Source organism: Drosophila grimshawi, unplaced genomic scaffold (genome assembly GCF_018153295.1).
Source record: "Drosophila grimshawi isolate 15287-2541.00 unplaced genomic scaffold, ASM1815329v1 contig_848, whole genome shotgun sequence".
Classification (NCBI taxonomy): domain Eukaryota; kingdom Metazoa; phylum Arthropoda; class Insecta; order Diptera; family Drosophilidae; genus Drosophila; species Drosophila grimshawi.
In genome coordinates this window covers 6,255,776-6,281,975 of record NW_025063692.1, presented here as the reverse complement: position 1 = coordinate 6,281,975, position 26,200 = coordinate 6,255,776, and the positions used below count along the sequence as shown (strand labels likewise).

Genomic DNA, 26,200 nt, shown 5'->3' with positions numbered 1-26,200 from the left:
GCTGAATTTTGCCACTTTGCTACATTTGCCACATTTGCCATTCGGCCAATTTTGGTCATTTTGACCATTTTCGAGCCGCGACTTTTCGTGACTAATTAGCAAAATTTGCGGCATAATCATCGAGACAGGCAGCCTCGAGCCAAGAATACAAAAAAATAAAAGAAAAAATAATATATATATATATATATAAGTATATATGTATGCAAATAAAAAGGCAGCCAGGCAGCAGAGACTTATGTGTATGCTTGAGTTGGGGTGTTTGGCGCCAAACCCTTGAGCCCTGTTATAACAATTTGGCCAAATGCGTTAGCTCATTTAATGGTCGATGCTCGATGCTCGATGCTCGATTGTCATGCATATCACACATCAGCCGTCTGCTGGCACTGATTTGAGTGCTTTCCAATTAGAAACTCGCATGCGATATGGAACAACGAATGCTTCCTCTTCCTCTGGCGCAACAGTAGCACAAAATATTCCATATGGGCCTAAAACACATATGATGATGCCACATATGTGTGACATGACAAGCAGGGTATATCGACAACTAAACAATCCTTACGATTCTTACGATGATATGGCTAGTAATATATGTGTAATTCCAATTACAGGGTATGTTCCAGTCGTTAATCGACAGCTGCAGCATTCTTATTGGATTGTGCTTCTGTGCGACGCTGAGTAAAAGTCGCACTAGCATAGGCGAAGAGGAGAGAGCGAGACTGGGAGAGTTTCTAGGAGTGCATAGAATGAAAATTCATGGCCGGGAAAATGAGAAATGCACACACAAATCGAAAGGGAGGCACACGCAAAGAGAGAGCGAGCGAGCGAGAGAGAGAGAATGTGTTAGTGTGTGTTAGTGTGTGTGTGTGTATGAGAGTAATTGTGAGCGCGAGAGTGCAAGAGTGAGAGAGAATGAGAGAGAGAGAGCGTTTGCCTGCTGTGCTGTGCAAGATAGCAGCGAAGCGAAACAACGCAAAGCAAAGCGAGGCAAATAACTGTAAGATCGCGGACAGCCGGCTGACTCGTCGAGTGGCGTCTGGCGGACTTCTGAATCATTGTGCAATTTCTCGCCGCATTCGCCGGACGTGCCACAAAAAGTAGCAACAGCAGCAGCAGCAGCAGCAGTAGCAACACAAAATTCGTCGCGACGCGTCACATTTGAATTTTTGAATACTCGCGCGCGCCCCAAGTCTCTGTGTGTGTGTGTGAGTGTGTGTGTGTGTGTGTGCTCTACATTTTCTTTTATTTTTCCTTTTTATTATTGTGTGACCGCGCTGCCGACTAATGCATTTACACATACATCTGCATCTACATATGTAGTATTTATTTGGGATTCTTGATTATGCAGCGCCTTTTGAAATTGAGCATAAAACTCAGCAAACCGAAACCAAAATCAAAATCGAAATCGAAATCTAAATCAGAACCCAAAACACCAAGTGCACCACAGCCTCTATATAGTTGATAAAAATAAATTAGTATTGGCATAGCCAAACAAACCCAGGGAACAATGTCAATCTAAAATATATACATATCTATATAAATATATATATATATATATAAACATATATATATAATGTGTGTGCTGAGTCCATTCAAAATACTTGACATTCAAGCAAAATGAAATTGTGGAAATCAAAGAAGCCCATTGGCGGCTGTGTGCCGGGAAAATCCAGTGCTCTCAAACAGGAACAGGAGCTTGCAACCAAACAGCAACTGCAGCTGCAACAACAGCAACAGGAGTCCAATAATATTGCGCTGGCGCCAATGCTTTCGGGTAAGATTTAATAAAATTGCCAAATCAAAGGCGAAAACGCTTCGTTTTTTGTATTTTCAACAAGTTTATTTTGAAATCGCTAACGGAAAACGATTTTCGGATGAGTTAAGCGCGTTTATTCTTTTTTGAAATCAATAACTGGATTACTTTAAGTAAGATAAATATAGTTCTTACTTTCAGTACTCAATGCGCATAGTATTTTGAAATAAAACAACAAAAATTAAGTTAGTTAGGTGAGCGAAGTCAAGAACTTTATTGGTTGTCGTAAGATAAATATAGTTCTTACTTGAAGTTCCTCAATGCAAGTGAAACACCCAGAATCAAGTATTTGCATACTTGATTTAATTTTACATTTTAAATAAGTTTCTTACTATCAAGTTCTCAAGTTCTAAAATCAATGCTGTTATTATTACTATTAAACTTGCGCAATTTTGTACTTGATCGAAGCATTTCAGTTTCAATTAATTAAATAATGTGTTTGCAAATTGAAAACCAAAAACGCTTGACATTTTCTGCCAGTTGTTTTTGAAATTATTTTCAGTATCATTTAATTTTTACATCTAATATTTCGACACACCAAAAATGAAAACTTTGCTTTTGCTGAAAGTTTACAATAGAGTTTCTTTTTTGAATATGTTCGAAATCAATCTAAAAGTATGTTTGCCTTCTCCTCCTCCTCCTCCTTCTCCTGCACTATTTTATATTTTATGTTTTATGTTTTTCGTTCGATTTCCCGTCGCTCAGGGTTATCGCATTTCCGCTCAAGGTACTCCGACTGCGTCCCGTTTGCCGCACAAATGGCCCTCAAGTGCTCAGCAGAAGCGCGCTTCTAATAAGTTTTCCACGTTTGCTTTGCTGTTTTGTTGTTGTTGTTGTCGTTGTTGTTGTTGTTGTTGTTGTTATTGTTTGCTACAATTTTATTTTTTCAATTTCTCAAGCAGAACGCACTGTGCACTGTGCACAGCGATGCGTATTTGTATCTGTTAGATACATTTTGCTGGGCAGCAGTTGGTCGCGACTTGAGTTTGGCTGGCTGGCTGACTGGCTGGCTGGCTGGCTGGCTGGCTGGCTGCTTGACGACTTGGCCGACTCTTTTCAGCAGCCAACATGTTTGACATTTTCAATTAAAAATAATTGCTCGCATTTCGTTTTCATTTCAAAAGCTAAATTTTCACTGCAATTTGTCAATTTCGTGTACTGTGCATGCGTATCTATCTACTTCTCTCTCTCTCTCTCTCTCACACACACACACACACACACTGTGTGTGTGGGCATGGAAATGGAGACACAATGACCTGACCACTGATTCTCCATTGAGTTATAACAATAACAATAACAATTTGTTCGGTTTGCAACGCGGCTTTAGCATTTTCATGAGAAACATTTCCAAGAAAACGTTTACCAATTAATCAAAATTAGTTGAAAAATGTTAATAAGACATTAACTGGGTGAAATCATGTCTGTTATTTGAAGATCAAAATGCGGATCAAGTTTAGTTTTAGCTGTCGGAATGTTTATTAGAAACTCACTTTTATTTTTGAGTACTGATTCTTTTTTATTTTTCAGTTGAGACTCTCTTGCAACTCCTTAAGCTCAGTTCAAATATGTAATTGTGAAGGAAAACACTCAATATATTAATCAATAGGTCTCAGCAGCTATAGCCTTAAACTTAGCTTAGATATAGGATAATAATAATATAATATAAAATAAATAAAATATTAAACAACATATGCGATTTGATGGAGTGCGTAATTTACAGCGTTAACTCAAAGTGGAATGTCTACAAATATTTTTGCAGTTATTTCTGGGATTCATTTTCGATGCACGACTCACGACTCACGACTGACGAATCACGATTGTAAGGCTGATATAGACTCCTGTGAACGGTTTCAGTTTTATGTTGCAAATACGCTTATTGCCGCCGCTATTCAATGCATGTTGTTGCTGTTGTTGCTGTTGTTGCTGTTGTTGTTGCTGGTGGTGCATTGGAAGAGTTATGGCACATAACGTTTAACCCTGGGCGACCAGAGGGTGCCCAGCTTTAAGTGAACTCTGTTAATGAATGAAATGAAATCGAGTAACGAGAAATGAGAAGTGAGAAGCGAGAAATGAGAAAACGAGCTGCGACGAATACAAAGTACTTGTATCTGTATTGCCGCGTATCTCTGTATCTTTGTATCTTTGTATCTTTGCATCATTGTATCTGCATCTGTACATTAACGCATGCAGCTGACTGATGAACGAACACAAAAACAAGGCGCAACAAGGGGCTGGCGGCAATATTGCCTCGTTTGGCATCGTGATGAGCGTCTGTGTGTGTGTGTGCGAGTATCTGTGTGTGTGTGTGTGTGTATCTGTGTGTGTGTGTTAAGCTTAAGTTGCATTTGATGAATTTATGGCATGGCGAGAGCGTAATTAAGCATTTAATTAAATATTTTTGTGATGCGGCGCATTCGTTGAACGGCTTCCAAGCAATTTGCTTGTCTAATCTGCTAGCGCGGAATGTTGCCACAGATTGTTGTTAGTCTAATGAATGCCTCCAAGAGAGAGAGAGAGACAGAGAGAGAGAGAGAGAGAGCGAGAGGGAGCGAGATAGAGCTAAGGGGCCACAAAGTGGGCCACCTACAAAGTAGTTAAAGATACAAAATTGAGATACGGCTACAAGATACAGTTACACCCGCGCCAATTGTCACAACAGAGGCTCAACTGATCATAAGTGAATGCATTGTTGATGGCATCGAGTGGAATGGATGAATGCCCAGATGTCACTTGTTTACACAGCAACAACAGCAATAATCATAACAGCCACAGCAACAGGAACAACAACTGCAGTTTACTCAACACTCCACTCTGTGTGTGTGTGTGTGTGTAAACAAGGCCTGAGAAAATCGAAAGGTGCTCGAGTGTCAATGCACCACAATCACCAAATGGCCACAGATTTCATAGATACACCAACCAACCCCCAAACGCCGCTAAAACCCTAACCCCTATCTTCTATTTGTTAACCCGACCCTAGATATCTCTACACCCCTCCAAATGTGTATGTGGCCATCGATAAACACTCATCAAATCAGCTAAGCAATTCTTACAACAATAAAAAAAAAAACGAAAAACAAAAGCAATTTCAACAATGTCTGCAATAAAATGCATATTTTGGATAAAACATAACTTCATCTATATATTGAAATACTATGCAGCCATTTTGGGGCACCATAAAAATATATACTCCCCCATGGAAGAGCACAAATTGTTGCCACATTCAAGTGAAATACAAAATTGAATTGTTTCGTAACAACAAAAAATGTGTAGTTTAATAAAATACCTCTTAAAAAGCAAACCATTACGAAATATGTATGTAAGTTCTTGTAACTATCAGGAGGAATAAACAAAAAGAAAATGTTCACATTTATATATATATATATATAGATAAATAGATAGGATTTGAAGACGCTGTTATAATTTGAGATATGTTTTCATCAGATGCCAAAACTAATTTGATTTGATGTTTTTGGAACCCATTCGAGCACCGGGAAGAGCCACATTTGATAAGCAGACAAGTAAAGCGAACGTGTCCAGAGTCAAATATGAAAATGTCCATGAATTTATGGAATTTGACATAATTTGAAAATTAGATGAGCTCCACAATTTGCATGGGCGTCAATGGGATGCTTTAGATACAAACACAAATATGTTGTGCATCTCAATCTGTATCGCAGACAGTTGTTTAATGTTGTTAACGTGTTGTGCATTTGGGACATGATTAATTGGAGATGTTTTTGCCATAATAAAAACTCGAAATAGAACGAAATAATGGTCAAACGTGCCGCGAGCTAAGTAAAATGTGAAATGTGTTCAAAATTCAAATGACAATACAAAAATGTTGTTGCAGTTGCAAACAGATCATAATTAATACAGAAATTAGTTTTATGATCAATTAATTGAATTTAACATATACACAACAGATATATACAAGATGACTAAAAACCATAACTATATATATAGATTTATATATATATATATATATATATTTTCTTTGAGTTGAATGATTTTCGTTGCTGGATTTTTCATAATCCATCAACAGGTCATTTAAATTGTTGGCGACACTTTATTGTTGATGGCTTTATTTCGAGTCTGGCATTGAGACGAGAGCCAGAACCCAGGCACATCCACTGAGAGTGAGCGGGGTAGCCGGCATCGCAGTTGGTATTGCAATAAAAGTCTTCCCCTCATTTGACTTTCCCCCTTGGGGCCACGAGGGTGGCTCGGGGGATTTTCATATTGCTTGCAACGAGTACTTTTTTCTTTATTTTTTTGTATTTGTGTTGAACTGCATTCAATGAACCTCGATGGCGCATTGGGGATATGTATAGGAAGTAAGAGGGGTGTGGTGGTGTGGGGTGTATGTGTGCTAGCCATTAAGGGGGGGGGGGGGGGACACAGAGTAGCTGTAGACGACGCGTCACAGGCAAATGAGTAAACATTAAAATTTGTTTTTCCTATTCGACAGAGACATGTGAAAAATCGCTGAGCTGCCACAATTTTACACAATCGAACATATTTTGGTTGTGTGTGCACATGTGTGTGTGTGTGTGTGTGTGTGTGTGTGTGTGTTTTGTGTTTATTTTTTTTCGCCAAGTATAAACAAAAGCGGAGAGCTGCTGCCATAAGTGTGGTAAGAGCCACAAAAGTTGCCACAACAATTTCACGCAATTGGAACAAAATGAGCACAGGCCAAAAAGCAGCTACCCCTCACCGCCCCCTACTCCCTGTACCCCTTACCACATAGGCAGCAGTGGCAGCATTTGGTTTTGTTTATGGAACACACACACACACACACACACACAGAGAGAAACACACACGCGTCTGCAATTCCGGAGGGCGACTCTTTTTGCGGCAAATCCTTTTGGGTGTCGCGCTCATTAAGCTGCCACACCAAACGGAAGCAACAATGGGCGACAACTGCAACAGCTACAACAACAGTGACAACAACAACAACAGCAACAACAGCAACAACAACAACAAGAGTATCAGCTGGGCATAAGGACAGCAGCCAGACTAAAGGCAAATGACATTGACTTTTGCTGCTGTTGCTGTTGCTGCTGCTGCTGTCTCGCACTGTGGCACCAACTGACTAAGCAGACTGCAAATAGTACATATTTGTGTGTGTCTATGTAGATATATATATATAAGTTGCACTTCTGTTAAACTGCAGTTAGTTTAAGCCTTCTGCTATAAATTTAGTAAATTATTAGTTGACTGCAATCTAAAATTAATTCCCGTTCTAAGGCAACCCAAATACATTCATCTTAGCGCCTACATTACAAATATCATTTCCCTAGAACATACTTGCTTTGACAACTTAAAAGGACAGCTCAAGGATTTAATACAATTTTATAGGATATTATAATTTCGTTTTCAAGTATCGCAATATTAATATTTAGCGGTTTAGTAGCTGAATGTTGGCTGTAAAATAATTTTGATATTTCCATAGTGCGTCAAATATTGTTGTTAGCAATAATTGTTGATGTTGCAACTGGTGTGGCAATTGTCGAACTTTTGTTTACACTTTTGTGCAAAATCTGCATTGACTTTACGCAGTTCAGCACGGCACACACACACACACACACACACACACACACACACACACACACACACACACACGCACACACACGCATATCATTTGTATTTAGAATTGAAAATACATAAATATTAGAGAGAAAAGTGAACAGCAAACAGAGGCCGAGCATTGTACTCGTTGATAGCAACATTCAAATGAATACAACGCGCCCCAAACACACACACACACACACACAGGCACACACACACACACACATACGTCAGTGTGTGTACAAGGGACATTAAATGCATTGGTGTGGATGCATCTTTTGGTCTTGGAAGCTGGCAGGAAAAACTGTCACAATTTCAGCGTTGCTAAAAATAGTAAGAAAAATAAAAACAGCAACAGCAGCAGCAGCAGATACAAATGCAATAGGAATGCTTTCTTTCCGATATTATGCGACTTAAAGATGCCCTGCTTTTATTCATATATTCTTGAATATATAGTTGATATTCCAATTGCAGCTATATCTAAAATCAAGGCATTTAATGAGTGAGCTAAAGCGAGAGAGAGTTGCTTATCATATTTTGATATGATATTTGGCTGGTATGTGAAGAGTGTATCTGATATCCTTATCCATAAGGATATATAGATTCATAATATACAGGATATGTGTGCACTCATCTTAAACACAGGGTATAAGCGAATAGGCAATGCCTGGGCAAATTATCATCAGCAACAACATCATTATCATCTATATCATCAGAAGACACACGATTAATGTAATTTGTTGCTGTTTTTGTTTTTGTTTTTGTTTTTGTATTTCTTTTTGCTGTTGTTGTTTTTGTTCGCGTCTCCCGTTTGGATTAATTTGTAGAAGTCTACATCGGCTAGCAGAACTCCCAATTTCCCTCTTCCATCTTCCATCTTCCATCAGCCATTTACCATCTTGTGTCTCCCATCTCCCATATGCCATCGTTCAGCTCCCTTCTGTCGACTCCATCAGCATAATTATTGTCTCTGTTGCCGGGCGCAGTTGTATCTGTAAATGTATCTTTGGCTGTGTATCTGTATCTGCATCTACATCTGCATATGTATCTGTATCTGTATCTGTAGCTGTATCTGTAGCTGTATCTGTAGCTGTATCTGTAGCTGTATCTGTAGCTGTATCTGTATCTGCATGACATGCAACTTTTAGGACTTGGCCGTCAGTCTTTTTGCAATTTTTGTCAACGCCCTCTGCACGTGTTAATTATGAATGTGGAGAATGTGCCACAAGCTCTCAGTTTTTAGAGATGTTTTATGACTGAGAAATATTTCTCTTCTGTGGCATGGCAGCTGTGTGTTTATAAATATTAGATACAACAGCACTCTGTCTTAAATATATATATATATATATATATTTAGTATATACTCATATTTTTTGATTGGCCAAATGAGTTGAGTCGAATCCTTCGACATGAAAGAGAGTCTTCCGTTTACTATATATAAACTAAAGAAGCAACTGTAATATAAAGTCTGACTTGCAATGCTTAAATATACTTACTGTTTCCGTTAACATATTTCATTTGGATTAACATTAAGGTACTTATGCATAGGTATAATATGAGAATGTATTCAAGGTTTAACTAGAAACACATTTTTTAAATTTTAGATTTTTATAGTTGGTACTTATTGGGAATTTTATTTAAATATGTGGCATATAAAAAACAATTAATGAAGCAATGAAACTTTTAATCGTATTAAAAGAGTTTCCTTTTAAAGTTATGCATTTATTTAGAAACACATAGTCCAAGTTTAGTCTCTGAGAAAATATTACATTCATAGCCAAAATGTGTTGCTTGCCACTTAGATAATTTTGTCAAAACTGAATTGATTTTGAAAAGCAAAACCTTTTGATATTATAACATAATTTTATGGTGTATTTTTATCATATAACTTTCGCTTTCAGGCATATTCAAGTCTTTACCATATATTATAGATAGAGGAGACATATTTACACGTTGCAGTTATCAGTGGAGTGTGGCATGGGAGAAACGCCTTTCATTGTGTGACAGCAGTCAAATTGAATATCTATCTAAACGTATCGAATGCATGTAAATGCAGACCGGGAGACCTTATCGGGAAATATAGTCGAAAATAATAAACGGGGCGGTGCGGTACGTGTGTTGGGTGTGCGACCGAGGATTGGTTATGGGCTATTAACATTTCGGGGCATAAATCTGTGCCCCTTACAGTTGCAAGTACACCATGGTGCATGCGAGTGCTAGTGCGAGTGTCTGTGTTTGCCAACGATAAGAAAGAAAGCAGCAGACTGCTGGGAATTCATCTGTATATATATATATATGTATATAATATCATAAATGGTATATCGTCTATATGCCCAGTGGGAAATGAAGCGCGGAATTGGGCAGGGGCAGGGGTTGGGGTATGGGAACGGGAACGGGAGTTACTGAGTTGCACATGAAAATGTTGACTGTGTGTTGCATGTTTTATTTGCATTGGCTCTTTATTAAGTGCCACACACATACATACACACACACACACACACACATATGTATATTGGAGGCGACACTCAACGCCTATGAGCCGCCCCTTCGACCCCTCGGCCCCACTGGGGGAGGACTTTGCTTTGTTTTTTGGTTTTTTTTTTAAGTAACTGACGCCGCGGCGACAACAACAACAACAAAAACAACAACAGCAAAAGCAACCACAACAACTCGTTTGGGCATAAATCAATTCTCTTGCAACGCGTCGCGTCGCTTTGCTTGCTCGCTAAATATTTGCCTCAAAACGGCGCAATAATGAGGCAAATATCCATACACACACACACACACAGACATATATATATATATATATATATACTATAAAATACATATACATAGTAAGGACATTGAGGCTTGAGGCATTCCTCTGTTGTCTGCTATCTGCTTGCCATTCACACTTAATTCCGGGGCAAGCAGAATAATTTAATTACACTCGAAGCTTTTTCAATAGAACTTGTTTGTCTTTGCAAAAATATTAAAAAGGAAAGACTATCTGAGCACTCCGAATAATCCATATCCTCGCAGATCGGAGTCAACCCGCGGACATCAACATTTCAAAAATAGATATTAGAATATTAGCTACAAAAGCTAAGATTTGCAGTCATTTTAAAATGTTAATAGAAAGCCTTACATAAATTCGTATCGATTTGGTAACCTGACAAATCACATTTAATTGTTGGTAACATTGTAAATTGCCTAAAAGAACCAAAAGAATCTTAGACCGAACCACTAACTATAAATAACAGTGAGTTATGGGTAGACAACCAGCTGAATATTGGATTTAAATGTTAGTTGGAGCTGCTTGAGAAATGTGTTAAGCTTGGCTTACACACATAGAGACAGTTGTTCATGCAACATGCAAGCTTGCAACAGCTGTTAAAAATATTAAACTTAATAATTAATGCTGCTCGCATGAACTAGTTCATTCAGTTGTCGTTCTCGTTTCTCGTGCTTAACTCAAAAATGTCATCGTCTTGCTAAATAGTTGAGGATCTAAATGCAGTAGCTGCAACTGCCTGTGGCATGCCACAGCCAGCAACTGCAAAAAACACTCCCCTCTTGCGAAATTCATGTTTTTTTTTTCTTTTCTTCTTTTTTCTTTTTTTTTTGCACGCAACTTTCCGTTGCGTTGAGTTTTGAGTTGCGCTTAGTTCAGTTCAGTTCAGTTCAGTTCAGTTCATCGGCTGTTGCACTTTGGCTGCATCCGCTGCCCTTGCAACTGCCCTCTCCTCGATTTTGGGGCATGTGTTCGTTGCGGCTTTATCAGATGTTGACATTTTTATTCTTTTTTTCTTTTCATTTTTTTTTTGTTTTTTGCGGAACCACACTTGAGTTCATTTGCAATAATTGGTTTTTCTTGTTGTCTTCGCCTGTCGCTTGGGGGGCACCCGCCGCGTTGCCCCTTTTGCCCCACCCCCTACAGGGTGGTGTTGTGAAATTTTTGACATATTTTCCAGCAAGACTGTTCCTCTGTAACTGTCGTCCATTATACAAAGTGCGAGGTTAATGGACACATTAATATCTGTGTGTGTTTGTATTCAAGAGTCAAGGCGCGGCACGTATTGCACACAATTCTCTAAGCACCCCCCTCTCTCTCTCTCACTCTCTCTCTCTCTCTCTGTTTACTCGTGTCTTTTTTGTGCATTTCCAAACTGCTCCAGGGAATAACCAAGTACTACAATATAATCGCACGTCAATCAATCGACACACATTTCACGCGTGGCCCACATTGTCGGAGGAGGCTATGGGGCAGCACCTGTCAAATGGACAGAATGTTGAAAGTGAAAAGTATGCTTCGTAGAGAATGGCAGAAGAGTGCTCTTTTTACAGAATTGTCCAACTCTTATTTTCTATTTTAAGCTTAAATATGAAGAGGGAAAGCAAAGAACACATAAATAACAAAGCGAAAGAACAGACAGACTGGGTTTGACTGGACTTGATTAGAAGTAAGAATTATTATTATGATCTATGTTCATCACAGAATGACTTTACTTCGAGTTCTCTTAATTAGTTCTTATTAGAATACTTTAATTATTCTACTACCACATTATATAGATTATATATATATATATCTATCCATAAAGAACAGAAGTCGCCAAAAAAACATTTCAAATGAAGTCATCTAGCTAAAAGAGGCTCGCTGCTCATAACCAAAACATCAACAGATGAATGTATTCATTAAGGGCAGAGACAAGAGGCGGGAAGGGGGATAATGCAGGGAGTACAGCTCCTCTTTGTGATTTTGAATGATGTCTATTTTCAAAGTAAATGTTGCAAAGCAAATGGAATATCTTGCAGCAAATGTGCCGTAAATTAAGGAGAAAAAATGAGAACAGAAAAGACCCCCAGCGAACTTGTGTGTCGAACCAATTGTCAGTCCATCAGTCCGTCAGTCAATCCGTCGCTGAATATCTTCAGGCAGTGAGTTGGGAAATCTTTGGTCTGGTGCGGCCTTCAAGTGAGCTGCCATTCAAAACTAAACCAACTGTCCAACTGTCCAACTGTCCATCTATTTCAATCAGCCTGCCAAGTGAACTGTGTACGATCTGCGATCTGCGATCTGCGATCTGTGTGATCTGTTTAATTGCCAGGATTAGTCAGGAAGTGGTAATGCCAACTAGCACCATTTCCCCGCTAATGTTGCGACGTTGCGGCTCAGCGCAATTTCCGCCTTGCCACATGCAACAAGCAACTTGCAACGCACAACTGTCGCCGATAAATTTAACTGCAACTGCTTCAGCCTGCCAGCGAATGCCAAAAAAAACCGACCATAAAAACCGAGCGGACTGCAAAAAAAAAAAAAAAAAAAACACAAAAAAAAACACCCAAAATAGTTTTTAATGATTTCCAACACCTACCCCACTCCCGGCGGGCTGCCCGCCTCCTGCAGCAGTTGGCAGCAGTCGCCTCTTTAAACGGAACTGCAAATGGCACCGCGAATTTGCCCGTCAATTTGCAATTTCCTAATGAAGTCACCCAGAAAGTTTTGTCACCCGCAACAAATGTGCAACAAAATTAAAGGGGGAACGCAGCGGAGCGGAGTGGAATGGAACAGATTCGTGTTTAATCCCATATAAAAGAATACTTATCTATGTATTTATACTTGAGCAGCAACTAGAGTTAATAAATTAAACATAAATATATTTAAAATTGTATTTTCAGTTGCGTATATTGAATATATACAGAAAATCACAATATTTGCACGTGTTTTGCTTTCGATATAAGGCCAAGGAATGGAGAAGAGAATATTTGATAAAATCTAAAAATAAAATTAAAAGAATCAATGAATAGCCTTCAATGGTGTCTCAACCGACAAACCGATTCTGATTCTGATTCTGGTTGAATGGCCAGAATTGAATGTTGGGAAAAAAATATAAATTTGTTTTAGTCTCAAACTGAAACTGATTTCCGCTCGACAAATCCGATGAATTATGTCGAAAATACAACGGCAGTAATAAAAACAAAATAAAAGAAATGAAAATGAAAAACTTATAGCGATGCCGCTAACCGAAATCAAAATAAAAATTCATACAAAAATAGCAAAAAAAAAAAAAACAGAAAAACGGACTCCAAAAGCCAAAGAATTGTAGATATAGAAATGTAAAATGTGAAATGACATCAAAGCGAAATGTGTAAAGTGGGCAAAAAAAAAGATGTATATATATATATATATATATATATAAACAGAAAAAGAAAAGCACAGCAAGTAGATGAAGAAGAAGCGGCCAAGTGCCAGCAGACGCAGGCAACATAATGTGCAACCAAAAGCGGCACTAACATATAAGAAATTGGCAAAAAAAAAAAACAGACCCAAAAAAAAAGCTAAACACATTCAATAAAAATAACTGAAATACGCAAAAACAAACGCTTTATGTATAAACATATAAATCAATATGTACATTTATATATACAATACCAAAAGACAAGTACATCTGTGTACGTAGATACGCATCTAGGCAAATGTATCTGCAAGATACATTTGTTGTTGTGCTTGGCAAATGAGGCGAAACGCACCAAATCTCAACGCTACGTTTTTTAGCTTCTCCGCCCTTGTCTTTGCTTTTTCTAGTTTTGTTTTCTTTTTTGCTTTTTGGTTTTTGTTGTATTTTTTATTTTCTTTTTATTTTTTTGCCTAATTATTGCTTTTGTTTTTCCGACTCGGGCGCGGGCATTAGGAAAAACTTTATGCGCCATTGAAGCGTTCGAAAATAAAAGTCGCGTCCGCTGTGGTCGCCGTTTGCGTCAAAGTTAAGGCACATGTGTGTGTGTGTGTGTGTGTGTGTGTGTGTGTGTGTGTAGTTGAGGTGTGCGTCTGTTCTGGCCGCACATGTTCGCGGCAAATGCGGCAATTGTAGCCCATTGCGTATACGCCAGCATGTCCCGCAAAAAAACAACAACGAAACTTGCAAGCCGAAACCCTCGGCAAGAACTAGAAAAGGAATACAATTCCCAATACATTACAAGAGACCAGTCAAAATCTTTTATCACATTTTGTTTATTTGCAGCAACAATTTCTTAATCACGACGTAATCCTCTGTGTATATAATTTGGTCTTGATGCTTCTTCAAATTATTCTGGCATTTTCCCATGTTTTCTAAAGTAATTATTAAAACTCTTAGTTGTGTAAGTCAAATACCTACAACATACTTTATGTAAATCGAGGTTTTTTTTGTAGCAATCTACTATTTATATTTCATTCACATTCACTATTTCATTCTTAAACGGTATGTGGACAGGTTGCATCTGTTTCTCATACAATTGTATACAATTGTTGCTCAATGAAATAAATTAGAAATTGATTTTGAGCAGGAATTCAATGTGGTTGTTGCTGCTTTTCATGCTTTTTCTCACTGTTGAGCAAGATCGATTTGGACAAGAACATATAAATCGCCGCAGTGAATTCGAGCGAATTGATGACGAAAGGGTCAAAGACATATATATGTGTATACAAAGCATAAATCCAGCAGATGGGGACTCTGCCCTTTGATTTTCATTTCACATTTTTGGCAATTGTGTGCACAGAGCAACGGAAACTTAATTACAATTTGTATAAATGCCGTGCGAGTTCTCGAAAATGCACAAGGGATCATAAATCATATCTTATTAAGCACTTAGGGGCTTAATTTAATAAATATAATGATTGTTTGTTTTAAGTTTCTCCAAAAAACATTCTTATTAAGCAATGCTGCTTGAAAACCTTTTGTTAGCATTAATTCTACAAATGGCTTAATTTGACTTCAACCGCCTTCAAACCATGTTAACATTTTAGTAATCAATGTCAAATTTGTAGGGGATAATTTGGGAATATTTTGAAGAGGACTCTTGAGGGGAAGCCGATTTATGAAACAATTCGATAGCAATTATGGGTCACATAGGGGCGGCTGCTGATGCTGTTCTCTCTTCACTGCCGGAAGGCGAAATTTCCATGGCGAAATCTGTGGGTCGCTTTGATCTTCTGGCACTACTTTTATTTGTCTTTTTTTTTTGGGTGATGCATAAGGGAAATCCTCAAAGCAAGCAAAGTTGTCCAACCCCACCGCCCCGATGCCCGTGCAACGGTCTGTTGCATCGGATTCGGTTTTTCTTGCTTGCCTTTGGCAAAAATGATGTGCGGTGATAGGGTGCAGGGGGTGCCGGTCAATGAACGTCTTTGTCTGGGCCAAAATACACCTTTGATGTTGATTTTACGCCATGCCTGATCTCCGCTCTTTATCTTCTCATTTTTAATATTTTTTGTTTTGGTTTTCTATTTTGCAGTTGAACGTGCGATGAGCCCGGCACAGTCGGAAGACTCTGGACTGGCACCGGAAAGGGGCACAACATATACAACGATCACGTTGCCACGCAATGCCCTCAATTTGGCCATCAGTTTTGCAGGTAAGTGGCAAACAAGGGGCACGGGGCGTCTTAGTTGCGAATTGACACATTCAAGTGGACTCCTAATGTGGCCCATTAGGCGAGAGCATAATTATATACCATTATAAATTATAATTATATCAGTATTGATGGCATCTGTTCTCCAATACGATAGAGGGGATTTAGATTTTTGCGATTCCACATTTCAGATTCCATTCAGATTGAAAACAGTAGCCCGCATATATATATATATATACTCAATTATTTGGCTCTTGTGTGTTTTGACAGCTGTCTGTTATAGTTGGTAAATTCTTCAAAAATTATTCTATAATTAAGTTAAATCAATTTGTAATTCGAAGGGTTGCTTTGCCTTGTTATCAGGCTAGAATTACAAATGATGGATACAGATGGAGTTATGACAAACATTTTTGTAATATTTTCATTGTAATTCTTAATTTTCATAGAATGAAGCAAGTTCAGCTTAAGCTCAGTTTGATGAACAACTTTTCGATCGCCTTAGAAAGCTTTAAGCTTTGTTTTTTTTTTTAAAATTCAATTAAATTTTTTAATATATATATATATATATATATATATATATATATATATATATTTATATTTGCTTACTCTACGTGTCCCAAATGGGTGCTCTAGAATGCTATTGTATACTGTGCTGATATTTTGAAATGTTTACAGTCTTTCGAAGAGTTAAGAGACATTTATATTTCAGCAATGAAAGTTACATAAACATTGACATTCACATAAACAAACAAACAAACAAATATTTAAATGGTGCTCCACAATGTTTATTTACGCTTTTATTTCGCTTTCTTTGTTCAATAGAAATATGTATTTTATAGATATCTGTGTATTTGATTGATACACTCAGCAAAACGCATCAACTCGCATCAAAAGCAACTAGCAAATGTATTTTTGTCAGTGTAGGACTTGGCTGTCTTTCGATATGATTTGTTTGTTGCCTGCTCTATGAACTATTGAGTCATAAGCAATTCATTAACTTGATACAAAATGGGCTGGCCTCTGTTTCAATTTGCGGTTCTTGTTTTCGGTTTTCGGTTTTCTAGTTTATTCATTTTTTGTGTGTGCTTTTTTTGTTTTTTTTTGGGAAAGTTGGGAATGGTTGGGTAGGGAGGGACGGGTAAGTGGGGTTGCGGTCGAACTGTCTTGATCTCCAGCCAAAAGTGGGCCGATACGATACGATTTGAATGCGGAACGCGTCCGCGTCGATAACCGACGGCCAAACATCGTTTGTCGTCGTTTTCATCTTCTTCTTCGTCGTCGTCGTCGTCGTCGTCGTCGTCGTCGTCGCCGCTGCCAAAATAAATCATCATTTCAATCTGCCAACGACGCCAACCCCACACCCCGCCTCCACCACCCTCGGGTTGCCATCACAGGCGTGGCGAGTCTGTCGACTGCCAGACATTATAATATATATTTCGTCTGCATCCGTAGATGCTGTCTGTTGTCTGTTGTCCGTAGTCCGTAGTCTAGAATTTTTGTTTCGTTTCCCTGACTAATCTCAACATATTGCGTTATATGGCGAGAGCTCGACAACAGATTCGCCATGCCGCATGTGGCACGCCTCTTCCACTGGTAGCTATCAGACAGAGATAGTCAGTGTCAGCTACAGAGCATAGAAGATTGCAATGGCCATAGACTGGCATTAAGCCTACACTCAGCAAAAAACACCAACACTTAAATATATATGCAATTTCCCTTAAGGCTTCTCAAGAAATATAACAAATATCTCTGATAGATATGCTTGATTTGATTTGTTTTAAAAGTTGGATAAAGATACGTCATCTGTCAGCTGAAATAATTATTGTAAAATGTTCGCTTGCATTTTGGAGATTTTCTTTTAGTTGTTTCAAGTGTAGCAGCCCAATTGCGCCAGAGCTGGACTAGACTCCTGGCTTTCAGTCATCGTTGCCGCCTGTCTGACGTAAGCGTCTTCAACATTTGCGACATGTTGGCCCCAAATGGAGGTCTTTGGGCGGGGCGGGCTGGGGCTTAATTTGTTGTTGTTTATGTTGTTGGGCTGGCAACTTGCCAACAATAGCAACTGTAGCAGTGGCATCCACACACTCACTGGCTGCGTAGTTTGTCATAACAAAAACAACATCAACAACATCAACAACAACAACAACAACAACATACAACAATCAACTCAATTCGGCCAGTCGCTTTTTAAGCATACATTTATTTACGAGTAGTTTTTGGATTGTATTTTTCTTTTTTTTGTTGCAATTTGGCCAAAAGGCGCGACTGTGTCGCATGACGAGCCGTTGACAGAATTGGTAATGGAGACCAAGGCAACAAGCAACGAGTGCCGCCAACCCAACGGGCCAAAATTGAATACGCTCAGAAACTGTGAATGTTAAGTACGATTTATTAACTGCCTAATGTTTATTTCTCTGAAATTGTTGAAGGGCGAGACTAAATTTAAAAAACGTTGCGTAAATATTAGCTGTGCTTTTTTTTATTTGTTTTTAAACTTATACTTTCCAAAGAAACAGTGATAGTAAAAACCAAACTGCAGAATAAATAAATTGGTGAAACACACTAAATAATATTTTCCACATAAAGTGGCAATTGTGGAATAAGAATGTTGATCCTGATTAAGAACATATATTTTGTATCGGAGATGCTTTGCTCTGCCTGTTACTTGCACTGATAAACCTTCATCTGTACGTAGATACGCATCTAGGCAAATGTATCTGCAAGATACATTTGTTGTTGTGCTTGGCAAATGAAGCGAAACGCACCAAATCTTAACGCTTCGTTTTTTAGCTTCTCCGCCCTTGTCTCAGCTCTTTCTAAATGCTTTTTTTTTTTTTGCTTTTTGGTTTTTTTTTTCTTTTTTGCGGGCATCAAAAAAAAAAACTTTATGCGCCATTGAAGCGTTCGAAAATAAAAGTCGCGTCCGCTGTGGTCGCCGTTTGCGTCAAAGTTAAGGCACATGTGTGTGTGTGTGTGTGTGTGTGAGTATGTGTGTGTGAGTGTGTGTGTGTAGTTGAGGTGTGCGTCTGGCCGCACATGTTCGCGGCAAATGCGGCAATTGTAGCCCATTGCGTATACGCCAGCATGTCCCGCAAAATAGAAAAACAAAGGGCAAAAAGGAATCTCCCTTAAATCGATTTCCTATAGCAATAAAACCCTTAAATCGAAAATGCATAAGCCTTGCCCTAATATTGAACGTCTATAAAAAATGATATCAAGACGTGTTTGGATTGTGCTTTATTAAACAATGTGTTTTTCAGTGCAATTGATTACAGATTGTTAAGGAACAGATCTTTCAATTCTAATTGGAAAGTATCGTCATCTATGAAGCCTGCTTTCTTCCAAATGTATAACGTGCAACATGCGGCAGACTAGTATCAGTGTGAGCACTACTTGATATGGTCAGTAGCTTTAATGCATTGCAAATTTGTTAAATTTGGTAAATATATGAAGAGCTTAAGAGAAATATAATAATAATAATAGGAGCATCTCCAGAACTACCTGTAAAGGAACTTGTTTGAGTAAATATGATATACAATTGTAATTGATGGGTATTTTGTAGTATGGGTGCGAATAAAACAAGTGTGAATAAAACAAGCAAAACATGTTTTATGCCCACATTTTTATTATGCAGGGTGTATGGAAGAATGGCTAAAAATAAGTACTACGAGTTCTCGGACTAAGATTAATGGTAGCTCATTGATAAACACCTGGCTTGCTTGTTTGGTTTCAATCTGTTAATGGAGTAAAGACTAATATTGATTTCTCAATCGCAATCCATTCACAGAGCGCAATGATCTATCCTATCCACCGGTAATTGGGGCACTCAATCCAGTGGGTCATGCTGCCGATTTTCTGCTGCCCGGCGATCGGCTCCATCAGATCGATGGCATCTCAACGATTGGCATCAGCAACCAGAAGATTATGAACATGTTGTGCTCCAGTGGAGCAGATGCGGCTCCAGCTATTGTGGAGATCGAATACTCCCTACCCGAATGCAGTAAGTGTGATTCTCAACACTTCTCTTATGCGACATTGTCTCTCTCTCTCTTACACACTCTCTATCTCTCTCTCTCTTTGTGTCTCTTGTGATTGTCTTGGCAGTTTCGCAGAATAGTTTGTATGTTACCTCGAAACTGGCACAGATCACCGTGGAGCGGGAGAGCGGCTGCCTGGGCCTAACGCTGCGAGGGGGCGGCGATTATCCGCTGATCGTGACCCACGTAAGACTGCACGGCCCCGTCTATAAGACGGGACGCATCAAGCCCGGCGATCGTCTGCTGCGCGTCGATAATGTAAGTAAAGTGAGCCCGACTACCACATACCCAGCACCCAGCAAGTCTTTCTGAGTCTATCGTAAGTGGTACACGTCTTCGATATTTAATATCTATTCTCCACCGAAATTCGAATGCACCTCGAAAAAACTGTTCAACATGATGGATGACACCTGCCTCCCATCGTGCTTGACAGTCGCTTCCGTTGTGCCATATCCGTAATGCAACTCTCTCTCTCTCTCTCTCTCTCTCTCTCTCTGCGTCTCTGTCACTCTGCGTTGCTGCATTGTTAGATCTCACTGATTGGCAAGACCCTGGTCGAGGCGCAACAGATCATTAAATGCGGCCACGTTTCCGGCTATACAAATCTCACCATCGAATATGACGTATCCGTTGTGCAGAACGTCGAGTTCTCGATGGGACCGCTAATCATCGAAATCGAGCGACCCATGAACGATAAACTGGGACTGGTGCTGTGCAACTATTCAAGCGCCGGCACCGGCTCCAGCTCGGCGGGCACAGCGACCAGCAGCAGCAGTACCGATCGTATTGACGAGATTACCCAATCGGATATATATATTGCTAGCATACTACCCGCCAGTATTGCCGATCGGTGAGTATTTCAACATAAACCGCATTTATCACTTCTTTCTAAATTAAAACATATCAAATCAATATCAATAGTTTATCGTTGTCGTAGTTCCTTTTTTACATCTTATTTAGATGGTTTGGATTTAGTTTGGGCTGATTTGAATTGCTTGCGAAGATCAGTTTAATGAAAAGTTCTAACAAACAATTGAAATTCAGAGCCAGAATAGAAATTCAAAATTTTCTAAGAACTAGTTACAGGCAGCGACCATCCTAGTTGGGACACCCGTCCATGTGTTGGAGCAGAACTTAAACAAGAATTTCAAGCTAATTTATAATTTATTTTTTAATTTTAGTTTCTAATTTGTAAAGTAAATTTTTGTAAACCCATTTTCAGTTTCACTTTTAAACACCCAAATTTTTTTAAATATTTAATTGAATAAATGTATCCATAGAAAATGTTACATTTTCCAGATGATCTTTACAAATGACCTATCCGCTAATCTTTAATCCTGACTTTACAAAATAGGAAGCGCATTCATTTAATGACATCAACTCCATAAATTGTTCAAATTGAGATGCAAGCGCAGAATTCGCATTGTATAATTTATTCTGATTCTGTTCCTATTTTTATATATTTTTTTTATTTTTTGGCTTTGCTTTTTTTTTTTTGTGTATGCAGCTGCGGCGCGTTATCAGTTGGCGATCAGGTGCTATCCATCGACGAGACAATGATTGAGAGCACGAACTACACTCCCGATGAGGTCATGACCATGTTGGACACCAGCGGACGCGGCTACACACAAATGCAGATCATGCCGGCTTATGCATTGGCGCGACGCGGTAAGTTTCACATGCCACAATACTCACTCCTTCCATGCAACACATCTATACATATATATATATATATATTTGTGTGCTAGTCTCCATCTATTATTTTATGTTTGGCTATCTAAGTGCTCCAATCGGCGGCTGCTTGTGCAACGCCAAAAGCCAAAGAAAAAGCCAAAAGAAAAAAAAAAAACAAATAATAAAGCCTTCCAAGGCGCCCATCCAAAAATGGTGCTTTGAAGGTTGCGTTGCGTGGGCGTCTGGCTAATGAACAGCAGACGTCGGCGAGATCGGCAGCAGCTAAACCAATACGTTGCGAGGGCTGCTCAATGAGTTGCCACTCAACTGAATCAACCCAAGAATATTTGATGCCATCAAACATCACTTATATATATATATATATATATATAGCCCTCGTTCAATCATGCTGAATGCCAATCAATTTGAGTTTGAGTGCGTTGAAAAGACGAATAATTTGACTTTCGGGGGCGACAATGGACGACTACTTTAGACCGTTAATTCTTGGGCCAGAGCGACAGGCAAATAAACAGCAATGAGGCGCCCTGTTGCGACACGCACACAACACACACACACACGCACAAGCACACACATGTGTGTGTTTGTATGTGTGTGACTAAGCTGTGGATTAGCTGCAGTATAAAGTGTATGAACTATTTCTCACACATGCCCATCAGAGATGGAAGCGACCTATTCCTCCTCCCACTCCCCCTTCCCTCACCCACCACATACACCCTCCTTTTGCGGACGGGGGCAAAAACGTGTGTTAAAAGCTTTTGGCCAAGTTTGGGCAGGCAGAATCTTTGCCAGGCAGGCCGTAAATAGTGGCTAAGCGACAGCTGCTCGCAGAGGGGTGTCTAAAAATAACAGCATCATTTAAAATGCACTGAAAAAAAAATACAAACAAAATAGCAAACGCGATCCGCACTTTAATTATCAGACAGGCAGGCCGACTATATATAGCAGTAATATAAATTTAATACCTTTTGTCTTAGTTTGAGTCGCAGCTTTGCTTTAATGTTTTGTGTGTTTGTGGAAAAGGTGTGTGTGTGTGGAAAAAGGTCATGTTTACATTGAAATATGGGAAAATGTGATCTCTGCGGTGGTTCTTCAAACATGTTCTGCGTAAGAGCCATGGGAAATCTTTGGGCTGACGTTCAACAAACAATGTCTGATGCCAAAGTTCGTATTATGGCTTAGCAGTCTTGAAACTGAAGATCAAAAAAAAAATAAAATAGTTTATATGTGTTAGATTGCTCATTGGGAAAGGAGATGCGGCGTGGCTTCAACTAGCAGATATATATGTATATAAATATATACTCAGGGATCAGATACTTCTCCTTCAAGAAAAAATGGAACTTTTTCTTGAAAACTTTTCAGAAACTTGCTGGAAAGAAATCCTTCTTACAAAGACAATCTAATATTAATCAATACCTTGATAGGCCAGAGACTTCTCCTGCAATGAATGATGAGGGAAAAGAGCGTAACTTTATCGTGCCACTAATTTGTGTGAGTGCATCTTGTATTGCAGGTATGACATCGCTGGGCAGCCCCAAGTATAGCTTCAGCACACTGGAATCGCGTAAATCGAGTGGCAGGCAGCAGCGACAGCGTTTCATACGCAAGAGTTCGGTGACCCTGGAGGCGAATGGAGCAACAGCCAGTCCCAGTCCCAATCTCAATCCCAATCCCAGCCTGTGCCGGGCGGAGAGTTTTCCGGTGCTGCTCGACTGTAGTCAGGGCGCTGGCATTGTGCTGGGAAATGCGAGCAGTTGCGGCCGAGCCGTGACCATTGCCCAGATACTGCCCGATTCTGTGGCGGATCGCAGCGGTTGCATGCAGTCCGGTGATCGCATTGTGGCCATCAATAAGATGTATAGCTTGGATGCGGCGGCGATGCGACAACTGCTCGAGGGTCGACCCGGCAATGGTACGGCCGTGTTGCCCACGGCTGCCAACTGGCTGGAGCTGGAGGTGGAGTTCGATATGCCCGATGCTGTGGTCCCCTCCAGCGGTGTCTTCAACGTCAAACTGCTGCGCGCCGGCAAATGTGGCCTGGGTCTCAGTGTCAGCGGTTCGAGTGCCGGTCTGGTTATATCCGATGTGAAAATGGGTAGTCCGGCACATCGTTGCGGCTCGCTGCGACCGGGCGATATACTGCTCGCTGTCGATCAGCATCCCGTGCAGCACTTCAATGTGGATGCCCTGCTCAAGGAGCTGCCCGCACAGAACCAAGCAGCAGCAGCACAAGCAGCAGCAGCAGCAGCATCAGTTGGCAACACATCATCGAATGCGGACTTCACCACACTGACCATCAAGCGAGTGGTGCTGCCCGATTTTCTGCCCAGTCCCATTTACAGCAATTGCAATTATAATGATTGCATCTCGCTCAAGTCGAGCACCCCACAGCCGGACTACTTTCGCGCACCGAGTCTCGATGAGACGGGCAGTCTGCAGTCCGTACAGCTGCGACATCCGCCACAGTCGCAGCCACAGCCACAGCCGAATGGTATCTGGCCACCGGCGGCCAATGGCTGCTCGACAAGTCGATCCTTTGTTGGGGCAGCAAACACACAGAGTCTGACCACCGAGCTGCCCGAGGAGGACGACGAACTGGATGAGGAACGTCGTGAAACGCATCCATATGGTGGCTACGAGCTGAATCGATATGCTAGGTAAGTGATTGACTGATTGACCGATTGATTGATTGATTGAACGAGGCATTTGATTGTTTGCAGCGTGGACTGCACAGCATTGCCGCCGCCAATGGAGAGCAAGGTGTACGGCTCGGCAGCCAGTTCGAGCAGCAAGAGTAGCGGGAGCAGCCTGCATCAGATCATCTTCACGGTGCACCTGATGCCAATGGGCGGATTGCTGGGCATAACCCTGGCCGGCAGTGAGGATATAACCAAGCCGATTACCATTAGCGCCATCGTCGAGGGTGAGTCTGCTCGAGCCAAATATATCTCTGATACGTTTAATATATGTATATTTTCTTCGTTTTGTGGCAGGCGGCATTGCGCATAAGAATGGACAGATTCGTGTCGGAGATCAGCTGCTGGCGATCGGCGATCATTCGGTGCAGGGCATGTCGCTATCGCATGCCACCACTCTGTTGCACAATCTGAGCAACGTTGTCGATCTGAAAATAATGCGCAGTCACGACACCAGCAACAGTGGTGGCAGCGGCGCCAACTCCAACTTGCCGCAACAGACGCAGGCCATCTATGCGCGGGTGCAGCGGCGTCCTCGCAGTCCGTCGGCCAACACCGAGGCCAGTCTCAACAACAATGCCTCAGATGCACAACAGCAGCAGCAACAGCAGCAGCAGCGCATCTTTCATGTCACACTTTACAAGGATAAGGTGTACGATGATTATGGCTTCTCCGTCTCGGATGGACTCTACGAGCGGGGCGTCTTCATCAATCGCATTCGCAGCGGCGGCCCGGCGGACATGTCCGGTCAGCTAAAGCCCTTCGATCGCATTATGCAGGCAAGTGCCGCAGACATATATTTATCATCAGTAATGAACATATATATATTATATATATTAAATCTATTGATAAATAGAGCAAGAAGATTAACTAACGCATAAAGATCATTATAACTGAAGCAGAATATCCGAAATGGAATAAGGCTAGTTAAGCATAGTTTATATTGCAAGTTTGAAGAGAGAGTGCTAGAAAAGACCCTTTACTCCTAATGGAAACTGCAAAACTAACTTAGCTGTTCAATTTTGATCAATCCATCAACTGAACAATCAATTTTGGCTTATTAGCAAGCATCGTTCTTCGATCAGAAAGAGAGGCAAAATATTAGATAAGTAGATAATCGATTCTAATCGACTCCGTTTTGACAGCCTGCCTTAGACCTTTATATATATGTACATATATAGATTATTAGATTTCATACATATAATTCTTGAATTTATTTTTGGTATTTGCCCCCAGGTCAATGAGATGAAGACGCAGGACTTTGACTGCTGTTTGACGGTGCCGCTGATCGCAGTCGCCGGCGACAAGATCGAGATGATTATGCAGCGCAGCGAGTGAGGCGATCCACAAACCACAATCCACCATCCACGATCCAAATCGAGAATAAAAAAAAAAAATCATTTATATTTCTATTTTATTTTTTTTCATAATCTTTAACTAGTTGTATCTTAAGTATCTTAATGCTAAGTGCCATCTTATCTGTATCTAACTATTGTCCCATTTATGAAATCCTTTGTAATTTCAATCAGATTTGTCTCGCGATTTGCCTTAACTAATTTTAACGACAATAAGTTATGCCAAGTGCCTGCAACTTTTTTAAAAAATTTTTTTTTTAATATTACTTAATATACATTAATATGCCATCGATCATAACCAAAAATAAATAATTGTGCAAAACGAGTTTCATATTTAAACTGTTGCTCCATACAAGCATAATGCATAATTATACAATTATTTTGTTTTATTTTATACGAGTATATAAAAAAAATATTAAAAAAATAAAATGAAATTTACCTAAATACTGCTTTTGAAATCTCATTTGTTGGCTTTATGGATCTACTTAAACCGGGACCGTAAATTGGGACCGTAAGCTTTACCGATTGGAATTCAGAATCTAATCTCTAATTTATTATGTTTTTTTAAACTTAAGTCTTTAAGTCTATGAGGTGATAATTTACTATTAGTTTACCTATTTATTTATTATTTTCATGAATTACTTCAATGCATTTGTTTTTCAGCGAAATCGG

General features: G+C 39.9%; 1 protein-coding gene across 1 annotated transcript; it reads left to right on the top strand.

Moving 5' to 3' along the window:
• The first annotated feature begins 1,566 nt into the window (after positions 1-1,566).
• LOC6566085 (glutamate receptor-interacting protein 1) lies at positions 1,567-25,914 on the top strand. The gene is made up of 10 exons (XM_001992097.3): positions 1,567-1,771; positions 15,632-15,751; positions 19,536-19,748; positions 19,853-20,043; positions 20,316-20,635; positions 21,293-21,453; positions 22,991-24,134; positions 24,198-24,400; positions 24,471-24,952; positions 25,410-25,914. Exons 1-10 carry the CDS (start codon positions 1,615-1,617, stop codon positions 25,509-25,511), a joined length of 3,093 nt encoding a protein of 1,030 aa, XP_001992133.1. The 5' UTR covers positions 1,567-1,614; the 3' UTR covers positions 25,512-25,914.
• Positions 25,915-26,200: the final 286 nt, after the last annotated feature.